The sequence below is a fragment of the Saccopteryx leptura genome, chromosome 4 (assembly GCF_036850995.1).
Source record: "Saccopteryx leptura isolate mSacLep1 chromosome 4, mSacLep1_pri_phased_curated, whole genome shotgun sequence".
NCBI classification, from domain to species: domain Eukaryota; kingdom Metazoa; phylum Chordata; class Mammalia; order Chiroptera; family Emballonuridae; genus Saccopteryx; species Saccopteryx leptura.
In genome coordinates, this window is record NC_089506.1 from 115633857 (window position 1) to 115661011 (window position 27155).

General features: G+C 41.5%; 1 protein-coding gene and 1 pseudogene across 1 annotated transcript in view; both read right to left on the reverse strand.

Moving 5' to 3' along the window:
• Nucleotides 1–425: 425 nt before the first annotated feature.
• The window catches only part of SOHLH2 (spermatogenesis and oogenesis specific basic helix-loop-helix 2), a 40480-nt gene continuing 13750 nt past the window's right edge, over nt 426–27155 (reverse strand). Inside the window, exons 2-11 of the mRNA XM_066383738.1 lie at nt 25537–25748; nt 23900–23961; nt 23720–23824; nt 21410–21509; nt 19254–19349; nt 8188–8335; nt 7944–8035; nt 6817–6938; nt 2847–3099; nt 426–1252 (exon numbers count right to left, since the gene is read on the reverse strand). Coding sequence (XP_066239835.1) covers nt 1204–1252; nt 2847–3099; nt 6817–6938; nt 7944–8035; nt 8188–8335; nt 19254–19349; nt 21410–21509; nt 23720–23824; nt 23900–23961; nt 25537–25748 — 1239 coding nt within the window. The 3' untranslated portion in view covers nt 426–1203. The remainder of the gene's footprint in view (nt 1253–2846; nt 3100–6816; nt 6939–7943; nt 8036–8187; nt 8336–19253; nt 19350–21409; nt 21510–23719; nt 23825–23899; nt 23962–25536; nt 25749–27155) is intronic.
• Nucleotides 15357–16965, reverse strand: LOC136404428 (dehydrodolichyl diphosphate synthase complex subunit Nus1 pseudogene; annotated as a pseudogene).

Below are 27155 nucleotides of genomic sequence, written 5' to 3' on the forward strand. Positions count from 1 at the left end.
TTGCACTCTCATGGCCCACGGGTAGGTCTGGGGTTATTGCTTTTGATGCAAAGCCAAAGTCCCAGTAGCAATTAAGACCGGCTGTGGGTGTAGAAAGTCATGTAAGTGCCCCAAATACCTCAACAGTCTCTTTTACAATGTGAAAGCAACTACTCCTAAAGGCAAGAGTATGAAGAGTCAGCACACATTTGTAATAAAAGGCTGGTAGAAATTTAGCTAGGAACTTTGGTTTTTTTTTTATAAAGTTTGTCAAACACCTGCAGATCTACCTCATGGCATCCTTAAAGGAAGGTAACATAATTTAACATGAATATCAGGCTCCTAAAATAAACTGCAAACTTTTCAAAAAATCTGGTAAAATTAAATTCCCTACACAGTATAACTAAAAGAGGGGCAAGTATTCATTCAACAAAACAAAGTGGGTTACCATTTTCAGGATCTAAACTGAATATTTAATTATAAAATATATATTATGCATAAGAACATTTCAAGAAAACATTTAAAATCTCCCCTTATGTTCAATAGCCTTTTCTAATACCTACAGAGATGAAAATCAAACAAAAAAAGTGCCTGCTCATCTGTAACAAAAGATTCTAAAGAAAAATCTGTCTATTAGCTATTGTTTCATCCAAGGGATTACAAAATATATAAACAGAGACATCATCTTATTCATTAGTAGTCAAGTATTAAGGCAAACATTTCTTTCAAACTAGGATATCTTATTTGAATGGTGAATAACAAAGGAAACTCTCTAAAATGTCAAATCTAGGGGGAAAGAACAGCTAGAAATAAGTGACAATAATTCACAATGAAACTAAAAATGATCAGGTTGCAATATCTGTGACACAAGCTTCTATGTACTGCCCAGACATATCACTTTATCAGCTCTATAGGAATCCTCTTTAGTGTACTTTTTCATAAATTGTGGAATATTTTTTGAGGGGGAAAGGAAAGAGTCTGTGTTATCTAGGCCATTCGTTCTTGCAGCTTTCTGGGTGGGGAGGTCTGGGTGTGTATGAGGGCAAGGGAAAGTGTGTGGCCAGCTCTCTGGCTGGCTGCCTTTCTGTGCAGAAGAAGCTTTCAGCACATTTATCAGAAGTCGTACAATGCAAACTCTTTTGATAGCAGGTCTCCAGATGTCGCTTTCAAGATCATTCTTTGTTCTGTTTTTCCTGTTCTGTCAAACTGCGCCCAAGAGGTGGTCTAGAGTGTGGATTTCAAACACGTGCTATTGATGTGCCCAAAAACGTTGCTGCAAAGGGAAAAAAAACACAGTAGTTGAATCTAGCCTATTCTTACTAATAATATTATAAATGTTTTTTATGCCCTAAAACAATATGAAATAATTTATAAAACCATGTGAAATATTCAGGTGAGTAAACCTGAATATCTTTATTTGTTGTTATTAAGTATTTTAAAACATATATTACTTATTATTATTAAAAGTAATTTTTCTGCCCTGGCCGGATAGCTCAGTTGATGAGTATTGGCCAGAGCACAAAAGTTGCCAGTTCGATCTCCGGTCAGGGCACATACAGGAACAGATCATTGTTCTTGTTTTTCTCTCTTTCCCTTTCTGTCTCTTCCTTTCTCTCTCTAAAATAAATAAATAAATAATGAAAATAAAGTATTTTTTTTTCTTACAACAAAAACTACAACCAGTAAGTCCAGGTCAAGAATAACACAATAAATGTTGCAATCCTCTTTTCATCGCTCTAGTTTTCCTATTGTTATACTGATGATCACTGGCAATAATGGTGTTATATATGTAGATACTTCCTATGTTAAAATTCCTTTGTAATTCTCAAGAATATTTTTCTCATAAACATTCTCTGGCACTTATAGATGTCATCTGGAAATAATAATGGTACCTACCTCAAAGGGCTGTTTCAGAGAGTGCTTAGATCATCCACAGTAAGGACATCAAGTATTTGGTACATTCTTTATTAATTGAGTGCTCAAAACGTGCTGGCTATTATTATTATTACGCAGAAGTATTAGCAACTATTTTAAAGTTCACAGAAGTCCATGTTGAGCAGGCCAGTCTGGTCTGGGCCTTCCTCTAGACCTGGAAGTTCTTCCTGAAGACACTGCTATTTAATACGCTGACCTATTTGCCTGGAAGGCTCTTCCCTTCCTCGCTCCTGATTCTAACCACCCCCATGTCTCTTCATGGTTAATTCTCATTCTCCCTGTCTCAGCTTAGACAGTACTTCTTGCAGGTGTAAACTCTCTAATCTCCCAAGTCTAGATTATATTATAGCTACTAGGGTACGCCTCCTACATGCTCCAATGCGGAGCACAGTTGCCCACTTCCCTGTGACACTAAGGCTCCATGAGGATCAGGATTGTGTCTACATACAGACAGCACATTCTTAGTGGTCAGTGCCATGCCAGAACATAGTGGGTGCTCAATATCTGTGATGTGAGGACATCTGGGATCTGAAATCAGCCGAGTTGGTGTCAGAAGAACAGGTTTTCAGCTAGTATGATAGTGAGCAACGGAAGAGACAGAGCAGCAGCCACGGACAGGGCCTGCTGAGTGTGAGGCTACATAAGGGGTGCTGTCACCGTGGGAGCACAGGGGCAGAGGGCAGGGGCCAGGGGCTCTAGAGGCACTCAGGTTCCATCTGGTCACTAAGGGTCACACCAGCAGAGCCACATCTGGATTCACTGGTTCTGGACGTCTGGATACCAGTCCTTAGCACCCGGAATGAGAGCCTGGGTTAAAAGCACCTGGTCCCACATCTAAGCAATTTCTGATCTAAGTAGTCACAGCACAAGTCAGGGCCCTTGCTGGCAGGAATGACAGAGACCAGTGAGACCCAAGGCCCCAGAGGACTTACCAGTCAGCATGTGCTGTGCACACATGGCCCAGAGCAGAACTGCAGTGCTGAGGAAGAAATTTTGAGACTTTGTGCATGGCTGATGGAAAAGGAACTGAAATGTTCTGATTTGTGCCGGCGGCTGCATCACAGGAAGGGATGGCCGTAGAATAGCACCTGACGGCACAGAAGGGATTGAGAGACAGCGCTGCGCTGGGAACTGGACTTTTATACACATCACCAGTAGCATCCTCTGACAGGCAGCCAGGTGGACCTGAACAAGAAGAGAAAGAAGTAACTGTCAGGACACACCACTCTAATTCTGAACTTCTGTACTTGAGATAAACTGTCCTCTGTGTCACTCCCTCACTACTGGTACACTAACACGCTGGTGGGCAAACAGGTGGGTGTTGTAAGGGCGACATTTCATGCAAGTACCTACATTATAAATTCGTGTCCACAAGCCATTAAAAGACAGAGATTTTAGAGATGCAGCCGATATCTGTGCCTTTGTGTGTGTGTGTGTGTGTGTGTGTGTGTGTGTGTGTGTGTTGCTTCCATCAAAATCAAAACTCTGACTATCCTATGAAGCAAGGAAGTATGTTGGAAAGAACTCTATTCAGCCATGAATAACGTTTGGTTGATTTTCTATCTGTGACATGGGTTAGATTATGTATGTATCTGTATTCTGTACTGTACCTAGAAGGCAGAAAAATATTTAAAAAGATATCATGAGTGTTAACAATGCAATCTTGAGTAATGTTATGAATACCTATTTGTTTTCTTCTGGAAATTAATAATAGTGATTTTATTTCTACTTTAAATACAAATGTATCTGGGATATTTGTGAATATTCGCATTTCAGCAAACGTGTACAGCAGTTGACAGAAAAGGACAAGTAAAGGCAACCTAAGGAAGTCTAACCACTGAACTAATCAGCACTCTGTGTCACAGGCCAGATGTTAGCACAGACACATGGTGATTTCAGGTGGCCATTCACCTTCTTCAGCCTTCACTTTACTGACATAGGTGATTTAAATGAAATCTGAGAGATGTAACTGATTTCACCTGCTCCAATCCTCTTTCAAATACAATCTGGCTCGTGAACTATGTGCTATACTTGTGCTCACATTCTCCAATTCATTCATTACAGATCCCCAGGGATCCATCCAGCCTGAGGAAAAGACCAAAATAACAGCAAGTCCTATGTGGGGACACACGGGGTGGGCAAGAGTAGGTGTACAGCTGTGAGTACGCAAAACACAGAGTTCATGCTTGTATTTTCTATTTCTCCATACAAACAACTATCAACCTACTTTTGCCCACCCCTGTCTTTTCTATTATATTATATATAAAGGCACTCTCTGCATAAAACTGGAAACACTAAATATAGCAATTGGAGGGTAGCTAAGAAAATTAGTTTATGGCCCTGGCCAGTTGGCTCAGTGATAGAGCATTGACTCGGCATGTGGAAGTCCCAGGTTCAATTTCTGGTCAGGGCACACAGGAGAAGTGACCATCTGCTTCTCCACACCTCCCTCTCGCCCTTCTCTCTATCTCTCTTCTCCTCCCACAGCCATGGCTTAATTGGTTCGAGCATATCAGCCCCGGGCACTAAGGATGGCTCTGTAGAGCTTCTACCTCAGGCACTAAATATAGCTCGGTTGTGAGCCTGGCCCCAAATAGGCGAGAATCAGCCCCAGACTGGGGTTGCCAGATGAATCCTGGTCCAGGCAATGCTGGAGTCTGTCTATCTCTCCTCCTGTCACTTGGAAAATAAGAAAAAAAAAATCTATAAATCATTTGATAAACTACTAAGACAAAATGATGATAAGGGCAGCATAGTAAAAAGATATATATTACGTATAACACAATGTTAAGTAACAAAAGCAAGAGACAAGAGTAGATGTCCAATGGATTACTACTGTAGAAAAATATACATAGAAAAAAAAACTTGAAGACATAAAAAAAAGTTATTATCTTTGTTGGGTTAGTAAAGGACTAATTTTGCTTTTCAAATGGGAAAATGCATATAAATAAAATAAAAAATGGGGTTTTGATTCAATGACCTTCAAGCTTTCCTCCAGTCCAAACATACCGCAGCCTACGGTCCCAGCACATCGGTGCTGTCCCGAGAGCAGCTGGGTAAGACAGAGCAACAGCACAAGGTGCAGGGGTGCAAGGAGGCCTGGACTCCCTGCCCTGGAGGGGGTCCTCCAGAGCTTCTGCGGGTAACAGTGAGAGTGCAGCCATAAGCAGTCATGTCCAAGAAGGGACAGGATAGGCACACGCCAGTGGCCTGACCTGCACCTGCTTTAACCCGGCTGGTTTGTCATCCACCATGACAGTCAGCTCCTTTCAGTCAATTAACTCTGGCTCCTGGCTACTCTCTTCTCCTCCCCTCTTCCCAGGTCAGGAGAGAAGTCTAAGCTGACTGATGAAACACCCTGAAGCTGACTCAGCTACATGAACAAGGAGGGCTGCATTCTCTTTTGGGCCACTTTCTCTTTTGACTTCGGGTGCCACCCTGGTAGGCTCGCTGATGCCATGGCTTCTGTTCCACCCCAGCGGGTGCACAGCACCTGACCGCAATTCCGTCACTTTGCTGTGTGACCCTCTCTGCCATGAATCTGTGAGCTCTGTAAGAAAAAGAACGAGCCTGGCCAGGCGGTAGCACAATGGATAGAGCGTCGGACTAGGACGCAGGTTTGAAACCCTGAGGTGACCGGCTTGAGCGCGGGGTCTCTGGCTTGAAGCCTAAGAACTCCGGCTTGAGCCCAAGGCTGCTGGCTTGAGCAAGGGGTCACTCACTCTGCTGTAGCCCCTGGGTCAAGGCACATATGAGAAAGCAATCAATGAACAACTAAGGTGCCGCAACCAAGAACTGATGCTTCTCATCTCTCTCCCTTCCTGCCTCTCTGTCCCTATCTGTCCCTCTCTTTGTCTCTGTCTCTCCCCCTGGAAAAAAAAAAAAGAAAAAGAATGGCATGTCTGTCCCTGTGTGAACAGGGACATTTGAGCTAGAACTAAGGGACAGACTGGGAGCTAACCAGGTAGAGTGGGAAAGGCCGCTCCCAGCACAGGGACCCGTTCGAAGAAGTCAGCAGATGGCGACCTCAGATGAGGGCACCCAGGAGATGGGAAGGGTGTCTATCACCAGCATCTGATGGGCAGGCTGGGAGCATGGCAGTAAGGACTACTCTCTCAATGAAGATATCCTTCGGGACACTCAGTCACAACAGGGAGCCGTTTTCTTTCACTCTGCCTCTCTTTTTTCCTTCCTCTAAGTTCTACAAGCGCACAGGCATGCTAAGACTATGTCACACAAATAATGAACATGCCTCATGAAGGCGAACGTTTATTTCACAAGGAATATGCACATGATGGCTATTTTGAGCACCTACTGTGAGTCAGTCACTGCTTGTAGGTACTCAAAGTTCAGCAATGAACAGGTAAAAAAAATTCCCTGTCTTTGTGGAGTTGACTGATATTCTAGAAGACAGGCAATAAACAAAAGATCCAAGTAAAGAATATTGGAAGGTGATAAGTGCTGTGAAGGAAAATATGGCAGAGATTGTGGATCAAGGTGCTATGCTGGGAAGGAGCACAGTTTTAGTAAAATGCTGAAAAGGTGACAAAGACATAAAGAAAGTAAATAAATGAATGTGCTAAATGCTCAGCATACTATCCTGAGTTAATAAAATATTTCCCTTCCCTTGAGATCCTGCTCACATAAACAAAGTCACCCTTCTGTTTATCAGTAAGATGAGCTTTCAGGTCACGATGGTCAATTTTGAGCCCCATGTTGGGGATGACACTATTTAGGTACCTATGGCCCATCTGCATACGTCAAGTAGCCAGTACCAGAACAAGTCTCCCAGCCTCGCTCCATTCCCTGGTCACAGCAGCGAGTGCGCAGTGCCCAGGGGAGTGTGGGACACGCAAACAGGCCCCAGCCCATTACCAGCACCCAGGGGTCGGCAGAGCTGACCTCTCACAGTGTCATCCACAGAGCCCCCCGAGGCAGGAACAGAGTACATATTCAAGCACTTGTTAGCCAGGAAACTGATTCCATTCATGGGTGAAGGCGTGCTTGCCAACATACCATTTTCCCTTAAAAGGAAAGAAAACAAAATAATTTATACATTTTCCAAGGAAGGGCACATGAACATCACTGAATTCAATTGTTCTTCTATCGCTCAAGTTATAAATAAATACAGACGGAGCCTAAACGATTAAATAGAAGAACCGACTGTTGAAGAGGGCTCAGGGTGATGCTTTACGGTATGAAGAAATGGTCTGCTTCTTCATGACAGTTTTTCTGCATTCACCGAGTCTAATAGATCTAAATAGGAAGCAGTCCTTTGGTGTGTCAGTGTGTGTCGGTGATTTCTTTAAGGACTCCTGGCTGAAACAGGGTTGGACTGCTCCAAAGCCTGTGACTGCCTGTGACAATGGAATGCTAGAATCCATCATGTCCCTACTGAATTGCCCCAGTCACAACCATCAGTATCAGTAAAGCCCCATTTTAAGATCCTCAGAAATAACAAGATATTGGAGGCAAATGATTACAGAATCATGGGTCCAAGAAATGTTATACATTTTACCACTGTAATTAAACGATGTACAGGCCCTGGCCAGTTGGCTCAGTGGTAGAGCGTCAGCCCAACATGTGGAAGTCCTGGGTTCAATTTCTGGTCAGGGCACACAGGAGAGATGACCATCTGCTTCTCCCCTCTTCCTCCTCCCGTTCTCTCTCTCTTTTCCCCTCCTGCAGCCATGGCTTGATTGATTCGAGCCTGTCAGCCCTGGGTACTGAGGATGCTTTGTGGAGCTTCCACCTCAGGTGCTAAAAATGGCTTGATCACAAGCATCAGCCCCAGCTGGGCAGAGGATTGGCCCCAGACAGGGGTTGCTGGGTAGATCCTGGTTGGGGTGCATGTGGTAGTCTGTCTCTGTATCTCCCCTCCTCACTTAAAATAAATGATGCACATCAGCCATGGGACAAGTTCACTGATTCTTAATAAATGCCTTAGTGTTCACTGTGGGTGGATTCAGGGCCTGTCTACCCTTCCAGCACTAGCATTGGAGGAAAAGTAACAAGGGCCCTTATCACACCTTGGTGCCATGATTGTGTCCGGGAGGGAGAGCTGAGTGGGCATTTGTTGTTTCTTACAAAACCTCCTATTGCTCTGAAGTACTTCTGTAATCTAAAAAATAGAGAGATAGAGATCTGTTTAGAGATGTTTTTCATATATACAAACACCACGCATTTCCAGTGATAGGAAATAGAAAGAAGTAAAACCGTAGCTTTAAAGCACTGTCTGTGAAGATACAATTCAAGGGCGTGGGACTCGCATACCTGGCCCATCACAGCGGGAGGGATTTTCTCCCGAATGCACTTCACATAATCAACTGCGGCCTCAAGAATGGAAGCCACGTCGGTCTTCCTTCCCTTGACACACGGCACCAGCACACGCAGCTGCTCACAGCAATGCTTGATTCGCTCTCTAAGCAGGGAATGGTGGTAATAACGAATAATTAGCCTCACTTCCTTCCTTGTACACAATTCTTCCTCCAGGAACTTCCCCTCCCTATCGAGTCTCCCTTTCAGAGAAAGGCGTGCCCTACAGCACCTGAAACCAAGCACCCGGCACCCGCTCACCCGGCTGCAAGTGCCCACGCTGGCGGCAGCCCCGCACCCTCGCCCCAGGCCTGCGCAGTGGGCAGGGTGCCCAGACCCCGGGGCGGGGTAGGGCCAGCGTCCCCTCCCCTTATCGGCAGTTTCACTTTCCGTAGTTTCAGTGACCTGCAGTCAACGACGGTCCAAAAATATTAAGTGAGAAAATTTCAGAATTGAACAATTCCTAAGGTTTAAATTATGCACTGTTCCGAGTCGTGTGGTAAAATCTACTGCCATCCCACTCCGGCCCCTCTGGGACATTGTGAACGTCCCTTTGTCACGGCTGTCCACATTGCGTGTGCTTTCTGCCCACTAGTTACTTAGAAGTTCTCTGGCATCAACTATGAAAGAGACAACAGTCACATAACTTTTATTACAGTATATTGTTATAACTGTTCTGTTTTATTATTATTTATTGTTGTTAATTTCTCACTGTGCTAATTTATAAATTAAACTTAATTGTAGGTGTGTATGTACAGAAAAGAAAAACATATTAGATATAGGGTTTGGTATTATTCGTGGTTTCAGGCATCCAGTGGGGGTCTTGGGACGTACCCTGCATGGATGGGGGTGCTCGTGGACATGGCTGGCCTGCCTACAGAAACCTACAGAGAACTCTTGCATCGGAAGAGAAAACCGTACACTATATAAAGTAAATACTACCACAATTCGCCCAGAAGCCTAGAAGAAAAAGAGTAGTCAGAACATTCAATGTCACTGTGACTTGGACCACATTTCCAACAACAGATCATTCAGCATTTTGTTAGCATGGGCTTCATATGTAACTCTTGGGCTTTGAGCCGAAGGAAAATCAGAACAAATACACCAATCAGCAAACAAGAACATCCTGGCTAGTATCAGAGAAAAACCAACCTCAGTATTTCCCAGTTATGAGGGGAAATACATAGGAAAGAAATTTAAATTGATCTACACCTTTGATAGCTTTGTTTCTCCATGTGCTCATTTAATCAACATTAACCAGCTGCTCTGCGCTGAATGCTGCCTACATAGGTAGAGAAGCAAGTGGCAGCTCTGCCGATGATTAGCTGGGACTGTCAGCAAGTTACTCAATCTTTCTGAACCTCAGGATGGCAGGAAAAAAATCTACCTGTGGCTGTGGCTCAGTGGATCAAGTGTAGTTACCACGCAGCCAGGCTGCCAGTGCGCGGTCCCCAGGCAGGTCGTGTATGAGAAGCAGTCAGTCAGCGTACAACCAAATGGAACAACTAAGTAGAACAGCGAGTTGATGCTTCTCTCTCTCCCCTTCCTCTTTCTCCTTTCCTTTCTCTCAAATAAAAAAAAAATTGATCTAGTTTGATATCTAGCTAGTGAATAACTAAAATATTCTTTTCTCCTTCTTTTCCAAGTGAGAGGAGGGAAGATAGAAAGACAGATGGCCCAACCAGGATCCACCCAGCAATCCCTGTCTGGGGCCGATGCTCCACCCATCTGGCTATGCTTGCAACTGAGCAGAGGCTCACAGAGCAATCCTCAGCACCAGGGGCCATTGCACTCAAATCAATTGAGCCATGGCTGAGGGAAGAGAGAGAGAGAAAGGGAGAAGCAGATGGTCGCTTCTCCTGTGTGCTCTGACCAGGAATCGAACCTGGGACATGCACATGCCAGACCAACGCTCTTCCACTAAGCCAACCAGCCAGGGCCTAAAATATTCTAGATAGATCCTTTAATTGGGCTTTGAGGAGTTCTGAGGGTTCTATGGAGGTGTCTCAGGGAACATTCTGAAAAGAAAGAGATGGAAACATCAACAATTTGACAATGAAGGGCTTTGAAAGTTTTCACCCATTTTAACATGGTATATCCACTGACAAGGATCTGAAACACAGAACACACCTTTTGTTATTCATTCCAGTAGCACCAGTAAAATACAAAAAACAATCTAAACATGCAAAATAGGTGGGTGCTTTTCAGTAAGTTACAATAGGTTAGCTCAGTAGGATATTATCTGGCAGTGGAAAAGATATGTTATAAAGCTTACTGAGGAAAATAAGATATTTTATAGGCTACAAGTATCAGATGCTAGACAGCATTTAAAATATGATCCCCGCCTGACCAGGCGGTGGCGCAGTGGATAGAGCGTTGGACAGGGACCCAGGTTCAAAACCCCGAGGTCGCCAGCTTGAGCGTGGTCTCATCTGCCTTGAACAAAAAGCTCACCAGCTTGGACCCAAGGTCGCTGGCTTGAGTAAGGGGTTAGTCGGCCTGCTGTAGCCCCCCGGTCAAGGTACATATGAGAAAGCAATCAATGAACAACTAAGGTGTCACAACAAAAATCTGATGACTGATGCTTCTCATCTTTCCGTTCCTGTCTGTCCCTGTCTGTCCCTTTCTCTGACTCTCTCTCTCTCTGTAAAAAATAAAAATAAAAATAAAATAAAATATGACCACCACCATTAAACAAAGTAAAAACAAAGAAAAAAGAGGCTAAAAGCAAAATCATTGGTAATAGTTATTCTGGATAACTGGACTATGGGAAATATTATTTCTTCCTTCAATTTTCTACATTGTCCAAATATTTTTTGCTGGGCATATGTCACTGTTATAATGAAACATCATATTAAGTGTTTTCCCAACATTTATTAGAAAAATGTTTAAATATACACAAAAATGAAAAGAATTAAAAATTCTTAATACTTGAAAGCTGAAAGAATTAAGAATGTGTGTAGGGAATACTTATATATTCACCACCCAGAGTCCACAATGGACACTTATTGTATTTGTTCTGCTACATGTGAACCATCCTACTGGCCATGTGCCCATCCATTTTATTATACTGAAGCACTTCTAAGTAAGTGTATTGATAGATATTAGTTATTAAACCCTTAAACATATCATTGGAGTTCAAATTATCCTATTTTTAGGTAAAAGTTACAGCAAAACACAGATCCTAAGGGTGCCATTCTATACGTTTTGACAAATGCACAAAACTAGAAATCTCCCTGTGTGCATTCCCAGTCAATGCCATCTGAAGTAAGAGGCGACCACATTCCTGATATTTTTCCATTCCACGTTAGTTTTTTCTGTCCTTGAACTTCATATAAATCAAATCTTACAGCATGTACCTTTTTCTGTATGGTTTCATTCATTCAGCATGTTTTTGAGATGTATCCATGTGTCTGCTTCTACAGTACTTTGCTCAATTTTATTGAGTAATAGTACTCCATATTATAAACATGTCGCAGCAAACTTTTCCACTCCCTCACGATGAACACCCTAGCTGTTTCCAGTTTTCGATGATTATGAATAAACATGCTAGGCCATTCTACATTTCATTTTGTGAATGCTTGTTTTTTTTTGTTGTTTTGTTTTTGGTTGTTTTTTTTTTGTATTTTTCTGAAGCTGGAAACGGGGAGAGACAGTCAGACAGACTCCCACATGCGCCCCACCGGGATCCACCCGGCACGCCCACCAGGGGCGACGCTCTGCCCACCAGGGGGCGATGCTCTGCCCCGCCGGGGCGTCGCTCTGCTGCGACCAGAGCCACTCTAGCGCCTGGGGCAGAGGCCAAGGAGCCATCTTTGCTCCAATGGAGCCTCGGCTGCGGGAGGGGAAGAGAGAGACAGAGAGGAAGGGGGGGGGTGGAGAAGCAAATGGGCGCTTCTCCTATGTGCCCTGGCCGGGAATCGAACCCGGGTCCCCCGAACGCCAGGCCGAAGCTCTACCGCTGAGCCAACCGGCCAGGGCCCGTGAATGCTTGTTTTTATTTCTCTGGGGTAAATATCAAGGACTGGAATTAATGGGTTATTTTACAAATTCACAGGAAACTGGCAGAACTCTTCCCAAAATAATCATTTTACATTCCCCCACTATCAATGTATGAGAGTTCCTGTTATTCCAAATCTTTTGACAACATTTAATATTGTCCATAGTTTTAATTTTGGCATTTTGGCCTTTCTGTGGTATGTGGTAGTATCTTACGCTTTATTTGCATTTCCACAACAAATTATGTTGAGCACTTTTTCTGATGCTTATTGGGCACTTATAAATCTTCCCTTGTGGAGTGTCTATTCAAATATTTTACCTACATTTTAATTGGATGGCAGGTCTTTTTATAATTGAATTTTAGGAGTTTCTTATATAGCCTTAATACCAGTGAGTAATCAGTATAATTTTTTTTGTAAGTACTATCCCCAGTCTGGGGCTTATCTATTTATGTTCTTGGTGCTATCTTTTGATAACACATTTTAATTTTTGACAAGTCCAATCCATGAACTCTTTCTTTTGTGGTTACTGCTTTCTGTGTCCTGTCTAGGGCGCAGCTGCCTACACCCACCTGGTGAACAACTTCTCCTATAATTTCTTCTAGAATTATACTGTCCAATACAGCAGCTATTTAGCCACATGGGTGTTTAAATATAATTAAAATTAAGTAAAATTCAAAAGTCATTTCCTAAGTTGCAAGAGCCACATTTCAAATAATAACTGCATGTGGCTAGTTGCTACCTTATTGAACAATGCAGATATAGGCATTTCTAACATTGCAAAAAGTTCTCTTGAACAGCTGAAGTCTAGGAGCTTTATAGTTTTAGCTTATAGTACAGCTCTGACTGCTTCATCTTGAATTAATTTTCACATGATATGAGGTAAGGGGCCAAAGTTTATTGCTTCTTCACCCGGACATCCAGTTGCTCAGCACCATTCACAGAAGACTTGTTTCTTAATGTTTGCTTTGGAGATTTGTTGAAAATCAAATGACCATAAATGTGTGGGTTCAGCACTGGGCAATTGTGTTCCATTTATGTACCTGTCAACCTTTGTACTGCTAACATCCTGGTTATTTGTAGCTATATACTAAGTCTTGAAATCAGACAACTTAAGTCCTCCAACTTCGCTGTACTTTTTCAAGATTGCTTTGTCCTACGTCCTTTACACATTCTAAGTCCTTGTCATACATTCTTAAACCAAATTGTCAATTTTTACCAAAAAAAAAAAGAAAGCCTACTGAGATTCTGGTTCTGAGTCAAATACTTATATTTCAAATTAGTGAGAACTGACATCTTAACCCCGGTGAGCCTTTCAATTTATGATCATGGTATAATGCAAGATTTAAGCTTTCTTTCGTTTCTTTCAGCAATATTTCGGGAGATCGTTGGACAGGATGTGTCCTTTTCCATATTTGCTCCTACGTTTACTATGCCTTTTTAATAATATCGTGTTATTGATTTCAAATTTTCACTTTTTAACTGTCTGCTGCTAATATATAAAACTATAATTGCTTTTTGTACAGAGACCTCATAGATCTCGTCTCCTATCTTCTTGTTCTGTTCATCTTTCAGCTCTGGTAGTTGCTTTGTATGTATGTCAGGACTTGGAACAATTATGCCATCCAGAAGAGTTTTGCTTCTCCTGCTCAAATCTGTGAGTCTCGTATTTTCTTAGCCAACTGCAATTGCTACAAAGGTTTTTTTCAACGATGAATAGAAGTGGTAAGAGTGGGCACCCTTACTTTGTTCCAGATCTTTTAATGAAAAATGCTCAAAATTACATCATTAAGTACAATGTTGCCTACAGGTTTCTTATCGGTGCCGCTGTCTAACAGACTGAGAAGAGTCTCTTCCCTATCTAATCCGCTGAAAGGTTATTTTTTTAATCTGGAAAGGCTACTGAATGTTGCTAAGTCATTTCCCAGACTCTGCTATCATATGGTTTTCCTCCTTTATTCGGTTTAAAGTGAATCGATGAACAGTTTTAATGGTATACATGTCTTGTTTTTCTAAGATAAACTGGTGTGATCATCATGGACTCCATCTTTGCACAACACGTGATTTAAGTCTCTAATATTATGTCAGGCATTTTTATGTCTCATTCATGAGGGAGTCTGGTCTGTAGTTTTCTTTTTTTCATGTTTTATCAGGCTTAGGGTGATGCCAGCCTCATGAAATGGGTTAAAAACTGTACCCTCTTCCTCCATTTTCTCTTAGAATTTGTTTAACCCTTTGAGTAGTACGAACGATCATGTACGTCCTCGTGCCTCCTGACCATCCAGAGTACAATCATACAAAAATTATTTTAAAAATGTGTAAGGCAATATTAAAAAAAGGCAAATGTATGTTCTTCTTGTTTCCATAAATTGGTTATCAAACATGATTTTTTTTTTTTAGTTTAATCATTTTATTTCAAGTATATTTTTAAAATCATAAATGGGGTTTTATAATCCAAAGTTGAAACATTTATTCATCCTATCTTCAGAATCTGACAAGCAATTCCAAACCTTGCTTTCCAAATCCAGTCTTCTCTGCTATTTTTCAGACTTTAGAGACCTAGTATATATTTAAACTTCTCCATTCTAAATGTAGAATTTTAGATAACTATTATATATTTGTTGGTAAGATTTTTCTGAAAATAAGCCATAAAATATAAAGAATAGTTTCTGTCCAAGGATCAGCAGTGAAGGAAAAAAAATTTCACACCTATCAAAAAGTCATTCATTCATTTAAAAAAACAGAACCAGTGCTGTTCTCTATCTTGAAAGAGAACAAGTACAATTAGATTGCTTTTGTAGACTTTGGTAATGTTTTATTACCTGCACAGGCCTCAATCTTATTTAAAGATCTTTCAAACAAAGTCATCATCAGGATTTACTGAGTAAAAATCCTGAACATGGTCCTAACTGCGCTATTCCAAAGAGGAACAGGTTACTTTTGAAGAAAAGAGCTGTCTTGTAACTTCCCTCAAGTGCTCATTTAAAATAGACATAGTTAATGAAAATATTTTTTAAACCAACTTGGATAGTAAGTAGCAAAGTGTCCACCAAACAAAAAAGAAAATCCAAACTTTTTCTTTTTTAAGAAACTTTCCACCTTTACTTTTAAGATGATGACAAATTCTTCTTCACCTTTTTTTGGACTGCCTAATACTTCAATTTTTTAAATTCTGCATTTCAATGTTGTAAGTTTTCTTTCCCCAAATAATCATCACAATCCAAAACAAAGACACCAGATGAACACTCTCAAGTGACACTGTTTGACAATTAAAAGATGAGATGAAAATGGACGGATATCTGAAAATAGGTATTCCCTCTGCTCCAACAATGAACAAGTTTGTAACATGTGAGCAACACAGAACTCCATTCCTCTGGAAAATCCTTCAAACTTAGAATGCTTCCATTTAATAAGTCAATATATTATTCTTAAAAATTAAAATTTGGTCACAAAGAAAGACTGAAAAAATTATCCCCTCCCTCCAAAATAACAACCTAACAGCTCTTAACATCCACTCCTCTTCCTACAAAAACAGGGAAGTAGTTGGGGCTGAAGCCTTCAACACTGACCTTCCAGCTCCAATAACATTACTGCTATTTGCTCAGAGGTGAAAGTTCATGTATTTCCTTCTGTAAAACTTCCCATTTATAAGTTTACTTCCATACACACACGCGCACACACACTCACACATACTCACACATACTTACTCTCAAGTAAGACACTTTTTTGTGTTTGTTGATAAATTATGAGGATAATGAACTAGGTGTTTACAGGGTTTCATAGGTGCTTTGTAAACATCAGTCACATGGGTCCTTTTCTCCAAAAGCCTGAAATCAAATGATGCAACCAGGGATCACTACTTTCCCAGACGCTGTTCACACGCTGCGTACTGACGGAGGGCAGAGAAAAAGTCCTCATAGCTGATGTTTAGGTGGGAAGGCAAGGAGATAATCTCAGTCAATCTGATTTGCCAGGGAAGAAAGCCTAACGTGCTCTCCACGGGACCAAACTTCAACACTACATCAGGATCAGGGAAACCATTTGAACTTAGTAAACTGTCTAACATATGCACATCCAAATCTGTGGATTTCCTCTGCTGCTGGGCTACTAACTGGCAGAATTCCTGAGCAGCTCGCACAATATCTGCTTTTCCATCTTCTGGGGACAGGACCTTCACTGCCGATTGGCAATTTAAAACTTGATCATCTTTGTCATTACTATTTGCAAACTCGGTTGAGTATTTGGAACAATCTAAGCCCAGAAGTTCCTGTTGCTGTTTTAAAATTTCATCCATCAATCTGGAATTATTTCTTTTGAAAATACCTTGGTGGTCGTAGACGCTAATGTAGGAGATGCCCACGGCCATACACCACACCACGAGGCTTGCGATGTCCGAGAAGCTGGTCTCCTGCTCTTCCTCGGTGATCACCAGGCCCATGTGCACAGGCAGCTTCTCCAGGGAACGGCCGTCCGCACGCCAGCGCAGCCGGGGGTGGGTGGCGCCCGGGCCCGGCCCCCCTCGCGGGTGCCGGTGCAGACGCGGGTTCCTGCCTACAGCCGGGGGCTTGCGGAGCGTGAAGCCGAGCGGCGCTAGGACCGCGGCGGAGGCGGCGCGGCAGCAGCGCCGCCAGATCCAGTTCCAGGTGCCGAACCGAACGCAGAGCCAGTAGGTGAGCGTGCGGTGCAGGCAGAGCAGCGCGTGTAGCACCCGCCACACCAGATCGTACAGCCCCGTCATACTCTCGTGGCGCCAGGCTGTCCTACCCTCCCTCCCTCCCACACCCGCGGCGCGACGGCTCTTTACCCCTGCGGCCGGCGCGGGCCATCGCTCCGCGTTCCCCGCGCCCGAACCCTGTCTAGTGCCAGCACCTCACCTCGCCCACACCGCCATGTTCCTCCGGCCTCGGCAACAACAAACATGATTTTAAGTTAATGAAACTGGAACTGGAACTAATTTCATTTTTGAAAAAAAAAAAACACAACTCACTCCCAGGGGTCAGTGAGCATGGAAAAACTCACTACTCAAAGGGTTAAGATTGATATTATGTCTTGAAATGTTTAACAGAATTAATCAGTAAGGCTTTCTGTTCTACCTTGGCTAAGGTTTCTGATAGCGAGTTCAGTATTTATAATACATAGTGCTATTCATAGTTTCTGCTTCACCTGGTATCAGTTTTGATAAATTGTATTTTCCAATAATTTGCCATTTCATCTAAGTTGTTGAATTTACTGGCATAAAATTATTCAAAATACATTCTTCTATATTAAATGTTTATAAGGTCTATAGCGATCACCCTTCCTTCCTTCATGATATTGCTACAAAGTATCCAGTCTCTCTCACCTGCTGGCCTTGCCCATTTCTACCCACCTTGGATTTACTCACTCTCCTTTATCCACCTTCTTAAAATGAATCCTTCTTTAGCCCACTAACCTTTTATAATATAAGCATTTAAAACAAGTGTTTCCCATAAGCCTTGCTTTAGCTACAACTCATTAAGTTTGAAATATTCTAGAATATAACCTTTCAGTCTGAAATATTTTCTAATTTTTCTTGTGATTTTTTTCTTTTACCCATGGATTATTTTGAAGTATGTCTTTTATTTCTAAATATTTGAGTTTAGGAAGCTCTTCTCCCCTGGTCTCAGTATCGCCCCGTCTTGCTTTTCTCCTGACCTCCCAGGAGCTCTGACGAGTCCCCTCCGCTGCCTGTGCCTTAACTATCGAGATTTCCCCCAACGTTCTACTCTCCGCTCGCCTCTTTCCAACATGCTTTTCAAAGTCACATCCTTCTTATACCTGCACTTCAAATAGATGATGTACCCTGAGAACTCTGAGTCTATATTTTTTGCCTAGACCTTTCTCTAGGACCTAAAGGCCAAGTCCTTACTGGACAGCTAGCTCCATTTAAACCTGGAGATGTTCAAACTCAACAAAAGCAAAAATCCCCTCCTCCAGCCAGACCGCCACACCACTGTGCCTCCTAGTCAGCCAATGGTTCCATCATCCTCGTGAAAGTTACACCTGACTCACCTTCAGCCATGCTCATGTTGATTCTACCTACTTATACAGCTAAAATTGGATTTTTCCTCCACTATCCCTTTCTAACACCACAGTTCAGGATTGCATCGTGTCTTATGACAGACTCTGCTGGCCTCCGGACTCAATTCACTCTCTAACGTCCTGGTAAAGTATTTGCCCTAAGGTATAAATCTTATACCCATCCTTTGCTAAAATCCCTTAGTGCCTCCCCAGCAGCTCAGGTCAACTTCAAATTCCTTAACATGACACACTCAGCCCTTACCTACCTCTCATTCTCTTGGCTCTTCCCAGGTGTGTCCCTAGACTCAACTAAATGAAAATACCCACAGTTCCGTAAATTCATGCACATTCTCACATTGCCAGCCTTTGTACTCGCTATCCCTACCACACAAGTCCCTCTCCGATGTCTAACCAAATTCTAATGACAACGTTGGTGTTCAGGCTCAGGTTAGCTCTCATCTTCTCAAGAAAACCCTCCTGTTCCTCCTTCTGTCATAGGTTAACTTCCCTACGTGCTTACTGTGCGTTCCTCTGTCATAGTACGTCCTCTCTAGTCATGACATGTACTCAACCACAGCTCTCTACGGAACAGCTGCTCATTCAGAAGTCTGCCTGAGCACCAGACGACTCGGACCTCCTGGGAGGCGGGAGTGAGCTTCCATGTCAGTTCTCCAGCCATCTTCTGGCACACAGCAGACACTCGGAACTGCTCAGACCGAGACGACTCGAGGCGAGACGACTCAGACCTCCTGGGAGGCGGGAGTGAGCTTCCGTGTCAGTTCTCCAGCCATCTTCTGGCACACAGCAGACACTCGGAACTGCTCGTTGAATGACCAAGTGAACACTGAGTGGCACATGACTAGTTGCCAGATTTGCTAGTTTCACACTGACTTTTTTAACAATGTTACCAAAAAAATTATAAAATTCATGAAAGTATTTCTTCCTGCAAGGGAGTAACAATAAAAAGGGCTATATCAAAATATTCACCTTCTCAGCTTTTCCTTGCTCGAGTGAAGAAGAGAAAGCGTTTTGCTTGTTTTGAAATCAGACAATGGAGCCTTTAATTCCATTAGAGAGTCAGGGCTAGAAACAAAAGAAAATTCACATCATACATTTAAGAGAATTGTCAGGCAATATTAATAAGCACTAATAATCAAAGAAAGTTTTCTAAGTCTCTTATTTCAGAAAAAGGTACAGTAAATATAAAAGTAATATGTTATCAAGATCATCATAAATTCAACAACTGATCAATAGTCTAAAATATACTGATAAAGAATAACAGATATAAGCATAATTGAAATAATCTGACCTCACTGCTTACAGCTATCCCAGATTACGTCACTGCATCTAACGGCGCATTACAGGAGGAAAAGAAAGGGGCTCAAGGGCCAAGACACACTGTTCCGGCCTGACCAGCAAGGGCACATTCGCTCCGCATAAAAATCTGTCAGTTAATGGATATATTCTAGCTCTGCCGTTTTTCTAAAATCTCTCCAGGCATTTTGATGAATTGATTTGATGGACTTTTTAAAAATTTTCCTAAGAAACTTACAAACTAAATTGTCTCCTTTATACCAAGGGACATCACTAAATTTGAAAATCTACTTGTATTTTAGGTGTAGGATTCTGAGGAAAAACAAAGATTCAAGATGAGTGAGGCTCAAGAAGCAGTCATAATACAAGAACATCACAAAGCCTTCCAAAACCTTTCTCTGCCTCACAGTCCAGACAAGGTTTAATACAGTAAATCTCTTTGAGGTTAAACTGTTAAATAAGATCGGGAAAGCCATTGCTATCTCTGTATTACTTAAGTGAATGCCTGTTCGGTTTAACCACTTATTGGTTGCCACCACGTCTCTTTCTTGTTCCAAATAATAAATGGTCACATTTCCACAAATAGTGAATGGTTCTTTTCTACAAATTCCAGAAGTGACTCAATATTCCCACCATCATCACCCATGTCCTCAGCAATTATGTCCATTGTTCTCATTGCCCTATGCTCTATTTAAAACCTCCTTGGGAATCAGCTGACAGGGAAGAAATTCATAAAAACTGAATTTTTAAAGCATAATACAATACTAGGATTAGAAGGGTCTGGCCAACAGTTAAACTGCCTAGATAATGCAAGTCTGAATGCCAGTTCTAATATCTCTTAGGAAGAGAAACAGAAACAGAGACAGAGAAGAGAAACAGAGAGAAAGACCTTCTTAACAGTTATTTTCAGTAATTGGGGGTATCGGTTAATGAGTTCAAAAAAAGACATCAGGGAGAAGACCAGTAGGTGGCTAGCAGCTGAGGCTGCTCTTGCCTGTTTAATCATTGGGGTTTATTATGTAAAATTTTTGTTTAAAGAAAAGAGTCCACTGTTTTAAAAAAAGAAGTCTGACCACCACTGCTATTATTTAATTCTGATGAGTGATAATCTAGACTCTACTTTAACATGTCCAATGATGGGGAACTTACCACCTTCTAGTCTGCTATGCACCCCTGTGGTCAATTATGATTGTTATGAAACAACATAACAATATCCTTATATTTAGCTAAATATTCTATAATATGTACCTATAGTCCCAGCTAAAGATTCTGAAATAAGAAAAAGTTGCCTGGCCCTGGCCGGTTGGCTCAGTGTTAGAGCACTGGCCTGGCATGCAGACATCCTGGGTTTGATTCCGAGTCAGGACACACAAGAGAAGTGCCCATCTGCTTCTTCACCCCCCCTCTTGCTTCTCTCTCTCTCTTCCCCTCCTGTAGCCATGACTCAGTTAAAGCGAGTGGGCCCCAGGAGCTGAGGATGGCTCCATGGCCTCTGCCTCGGGTGCTAAGAAGAGCTCGGTTGCTCAGCAACAGAGCATTGTCCCAAATGGGCAGAGCATCACCCCTCTAGTGGGTTTGCCAGGTGGATCCCAGTTGGGGCACATGCAGGAGTCTGTCTCTTTGCCTCCCCTCCTCTCACTGAATGAATTTAAAAAAAAAAAAAAAGAAAAAGAAAAGGTTGCATCCCTCTTCCACAAAATGGCCTCTTCTATCTTTTGCATCACTTGGCTGGTGTCCTACAATCAATTTTTTAATGAAATATATACAGTAAAATTGCTATCTTGAAAAAGTGAAAAAAAAACAACAACAACCACACAAAACCAACTAACCAAGCAAATAGATCAGTAGAAAAACATGCCAGGTGTTCATCGCAGGACTCCTGCAGGGGCCATCCAGAGGGGTCAGGCTTCACAGTATCTTCATTCTCAACTGAAAGTTTTAAAAGGGGGACCACTTTAATTCTAAAATCATTGGCAGTGTTGATGTCAATCACACATACACCCTCTAACCAACTGCAGTTGTCACTTTTCACTCAATAGATTTTACAAAGCAGTATTTTTTATTTTATTTTATTATTTTTTTACAGAGTCAGAGTGAGAGTCAGAGAGAGGGATAGATAGGGACAGAAAGACAGGAACAGAGAGAGATGAGAAGCATCAATCATTAGTTTTTCGTTGTGACACCTCAGTTGTTCATTGATTGCTTTCTCATATGTGCCTTGACCGTGGACCTTCAGCTGACCAAGTAACCTCTTGCTCAAGCCAGTGACCTTGGGTCCAAGCTGGTGAGCTTTTGCTCAAACCAGATGAGCCCGCGCTCAAGCTGGTGACCTCGGGGTCTCGAACCTGGGTCTTTCGCATCCCAGTCCAACGCTCTATCCACTGCGCCACTGCCTGGTCAGGCACAAAGCAGTATTTAAAAAAAAAAAAGAAGCAATTAATCAATTTCAACAATGAATCATGAAACAACCTAGATTAAAAAGTATAGAAAGTAAAATTAAAATACTATATATATATATATTACTATTTACCCCAGGACATCCTTTCTTTACCAGATTCTAGAAACTTAAGAGACAGGTTTGCTTAAAACACATTCAACTGAGTTTGCTTATTAAGATCTTATTTATAGAAGGATGGCAGAGACAGAAAATATGTATGAGTCTTCAGTAAGCAGCTACATTGTCAAAATATAGCATCTGAGGGTTTTATTGTGGGTATTTTGTGTGTGGTTTGGGTTTTCTTGTTGTTGGTTTGTTTAGCTTTGTTTCCTGCAGCTGCTCATCCTCACAGCTGAGACAAGCCGACCGGAAGCAGACGTGGTTCTGACCCACGGGGAGGGTGCGAGACAGGTGGTACGGAGCAGCTGCTGTGTCTTCCGAGAATCACGTAAAGAAGGGGCTGCATCCCGGAAGTACTTGGGTCACCATGGTAAGCTTTTCCTGGAAGAACTCTGGGCTGCAGGGGCTGGGAGCCACTGGAATGTTACAAAACAAACTCGCTAATCTCCCTTGAATATTAATAAAGGATATTACAAAAGAAGGGGTATTGTCTCATACTCCCATATTGTCTGAAGTATGAGTTTATACAGGATAATCTGAAAATATCTTTAAGGCCCGTTTTAAGAAAAAATACCATCTTCATGTTAAGAGATTTCTTAGCTACTATCCCAGGCCTAGGAAAACCATAAATAGTCATTGACCAACAATGATTCCAGTAGAATTTAATTTCAGAAATTAGAGTCTGTCCGTTTACAAACCAAACTAAGGCTAATTTCATCAGCTTAAATGTTCATATGCTGAGGATACACAAACAGAAGTGAAGAGTTTAGACACATTATCTGTGTCTAGAACAGAAAAAATGAGCACTCTGTTACCATAAGGAAGTAAAATAATTTATCTGAAAGTGGTTTTGCAAAGCACAAAGTATGATACGACTCAAGGTAGTGGCCCTGGCTTTTAGACAATCATATAAGGACTCAGCATGATAAATTCCACTTTAATGACTAAGAAATGAGGGTAGGCTACCAAAAAAACCCAAAGTAACAATCTCATGGTCAGAAACAAGCCCTTTGCCTGCGGCTACGCCGCTCTGGTCCTGCACCACACATCTTAGTCCGGGAGGCACGCAGCACAGGGAGAGACGGTTCCCTTTACCTGAGTTATACATTTCCTCAGACTATGATTAACAAGGAGTGCATGTTCTTTATAGCGCACAGCACACAGTTATTCCTTAGCAAATGAAAGGCATAAGTGAAAAACCAGCTTTAAAAGGTATACATATAATTTTCATAGTATTTTTTTTTGACAGACAGATCCTGCCTCAGGTTTCTCTGTACAAACAGCACAGGAGGACACCAGCCCCACGCAGACCCCAGCGGCCCAGGAACCACACCAGTCCTCCCCTCCCCATATAGGCTAACAGGGGCCTCTACTCTGGACCCTTCATGGGGGTCTGGGCACCTTTGGGAGCAGGAGCCAGGCTGGGCTGCAGCCTGAGGCTTGGTTAGATCCTTGGCCTTAGACTTTGGCTGGCAGAGCCTGAGAACTTTGGTGACGTGGGCACAAGCACGATTCCCAAGCTTGCGATGAACAATGCAGGCAAGTTGATGTTCAAACCTTTGAAAATATGGGTTCCACTCACCAGTATTTGAGAAACATGTTTTCCAGTATCTCACCACATCACTGAGTTTCTCCACAGTCAGTGGTTCGGTTACAGTAATATCACATCCATGCCCTGAAATACAACCTAAGAATATTTGTATTAAATATTGACCTAGGGTTTTTATGTGGAGAAAAAAAAATAGAGCTAGTAAGCACATACCTTTATAATTTTCAGGGATTATGAAAACAAACGGCAAATGTATATTTATCTTTTTGCCAAATCTGAGAGAGAAAATACAATGTTAAAGTGAAGCAAAATCATCACTCAAAAAAAAAATTGAGATTTAATAGTTTAGCTTTTTAGGAATTAAACTAGAATTACTTTTATTTCTTTAGAATGTAAAATGGTGACATTCATATAGAAATTTAGTAAAAGTAGCATCTCAAATCAGTGAGGGGAAGATGCACCCCTTTTTTAAACAGCTGATACAGAGAGTGCATTTTTATCTCATGCAACTGCAGAGAGAGAAGTCTGAAGTGCAATGCTAGGGTGGATGGGCCAATCACGCATTACGGGAGCAATACAAGGGAGAGAGATACTTCGCTAAAAATATATTTACTCTGGTTAACGCCTTATTGATGAGACATGGTTGAGGTTCTCTGTTTCAGGTTAATGCACAAGGAAATCCAAATTCTGAGTCTAGTCAAACCTATGGCTTCTCTAAGAGGAATTCACTCTGTTAATATGAATAGTCTTTTTAGTATTCATTTCTATGGCAACTATTAACACCTGGTTCTTGGAAACTGGAGAAGGGGTGAGTGGATGGCTTTATAGAAATAAACCTTTAATTTCAGAATAATTTTATATTTACAGAAAAAATATGGCCCCTGGTCAGTTGGCTCAGTAGTAGAGCATTGGCCTGCTGTATGGACGTTCAGGGTTCAATTCCGAGTCAGGGTACACAGAAGCCATCATCTGCCTCTCCACCCTCCTCGCTCCCTTCTCTCTCTCTCTCTCATTCTCTTTTAGCTCTATCTCTCTCTTCTCCTCCCGCAGCTATGGCTCCCTTGGAGCAAGTTGGCCCTGGGCACTGAGGATGGCTCTATAGGGATGGAGAAGCAGATAGTCGCTTCTCCTGTGCCCTGACTCAGAATTGAACCTGGGACTTCCACACACCTGTCTGACGCTCTACCGCTGAATATTATCTACAATTACATCTTCTATATTAAGTTTTCTTATAAAACATGAGCAAATTTTTTTCTGACCTAACACTGTGTTAAAACATCCTTTCAAATGGCTCAAAATCCTCAGTAGTCAGTCAAGGAAGAACCACTAGACCCCAGGTCTCGAGAGTACAGGGGCTCAACAGAAGCAGAACTTCAGTGGAGCTCCGAGATGAAACAGAGTGCCACAAGCGGTTCTGACCTGGCTCTGTGGACCCGGAGGGCTCAGGTTTCTTTCATGCTAGGACATCTTTTAAAAGACACACCTTCATCCACAGCCAGCACGCTGTGGAGCTCAGAGTGCTTATCTGCCTCAGTGTTTGCCTGAACAGCTTATGAACCCCGAAAACGTCATCTTAATAACATAGTTATTAAAAAGGATTAAGAGAAGATTTGTATACCAAATTTCTATAAACACTTCATTATTACCTTCCCACCCACGCCTATAACTTTTTAAGTTAAAATGATCATTTTTATAATGGTATGTCAAAGTGGCAATAAAAAATATGTATGTAGATTCAGCCCACAAAAAATATACTTCATCTTAAAAATTAAAGTAGCAAAGATATCATGTTTAAGGATGTTCATAGAAATAGGTTTTAATAAACATGACTCTGAGTGTTTTGAATTTACCGAATTAACTGGACAGATTCCAGTCCCTCGGCAGCTGGTGAGGTCAGCCTCAGGAAAACCATGCTGAACGTGCACTCCTCCAGCAGTGTGGCCGCCCGCTCCAGGCCACTCACAGTGATGGTGACTGTTCCTATACTTGAAAAGAATTTCCGCACAATACCAGCCAGGTGCTGAACAGTGACATCTCCAATTAATAAGAGATCTATTTTTGCCTGAAAGAGAAGCACCACGATATAATTAATATTTCGGCACAGAGAAAATGTCATATATGAAAGGTCAGAATAAATGGAAGAAATAAATTCCTAGAAACATATACTCTTCAAAGGGTGAGTCAGGAAGAAACAAAAAATCTGAACAAATAACAACTAAAAAAATCTAAGAAGTAATTAAAAAGCTCCCAACAAACAAAAGCCCTGGACCAAATGGCTTTACAAGTGAATTTTACCAAACATTCAAAGTAAAGTAATACCTATCCTTATCAAACTATTCCAAAAGAATTGCAGAGAAGGGAAGAATTCCAAAAAAATTTATGAGGTCAGCATTACCCTGATACCAAAACCAAACAAAGGCACCAAAAAGACAGAAAATTATAAGCCCATATCCCTGATGCACACACATGCAAAAATCCTCAACAAAACGTTAGCAAAATGAATTCAGCAATAAATTGAAAAGATCATATACCATGATCAAGTAGGATTTATTCTCGAGGTTCAAACTTGGTTCAATATCTGCAAGTCAATTAACATGATAAACCATATAAAGGATAAAAAAATCACATGATTATATCCAAAGAAGCATAAAAAGCATTTGACAAAATCCAATGTCCATTCATGATAAACCTATAAGCAAAGTAGGTATAGAAGGAACATTCCTCAACATAATAAAGGTCATATATGACAAACCCACAGCTAACATCATACTCAAAAGGGAAAAGCCAAAAGCATTTCCCTTAAGATTAGGACCAAGATAAGGACATCTACTTTCACCACTTTTATTCAACACAGTATTGGAAGTTCTAGCCACAGCAATCAGACAAAAAAAAAAAAATAAATAAATAATGACATCTGAATTAGGAAGAATCAAAACTGTCATTATTTGCAGTAAAGATAAAAAATTAATATTCAATAATCAATTGCATTTTTATAAACCAATAATAAACTATCAGGAACAGAAATTTTAAAAAGATAACATTTGCAATTGTATAAAAAAATAGAATACCTAGGAATAAATTTAAGCAAGGAAATACTCAAAAAGACTGTACTCCCAAAACTATAAGACACTGAAGAAAGAAATTAAGAGATACAAAAAATTGGAAGCATATAGCATGCTCATGGGTAGAAATGTTCATGCTATCTAAAGCAATTTAAAGATTCAATGCAAAATACCAATGGCATTTTAAACAGAACAAGTCCAAAAATTTATATGGAACCACAGAGGACCCCAAACAGCCACTATAACCTTGAGAAAGAAGAGCAAAGTTTTAGGTGTCATGCTACCTAATATCAAATCCAACTTCAAGGCTATCATAATCAAAACAGCATGGTGCTGGCATAAGAACAGATACATAGATCAACAGAACAGAATCCAGAATCAAGAAGCCAGAAATTAACCCACACTTA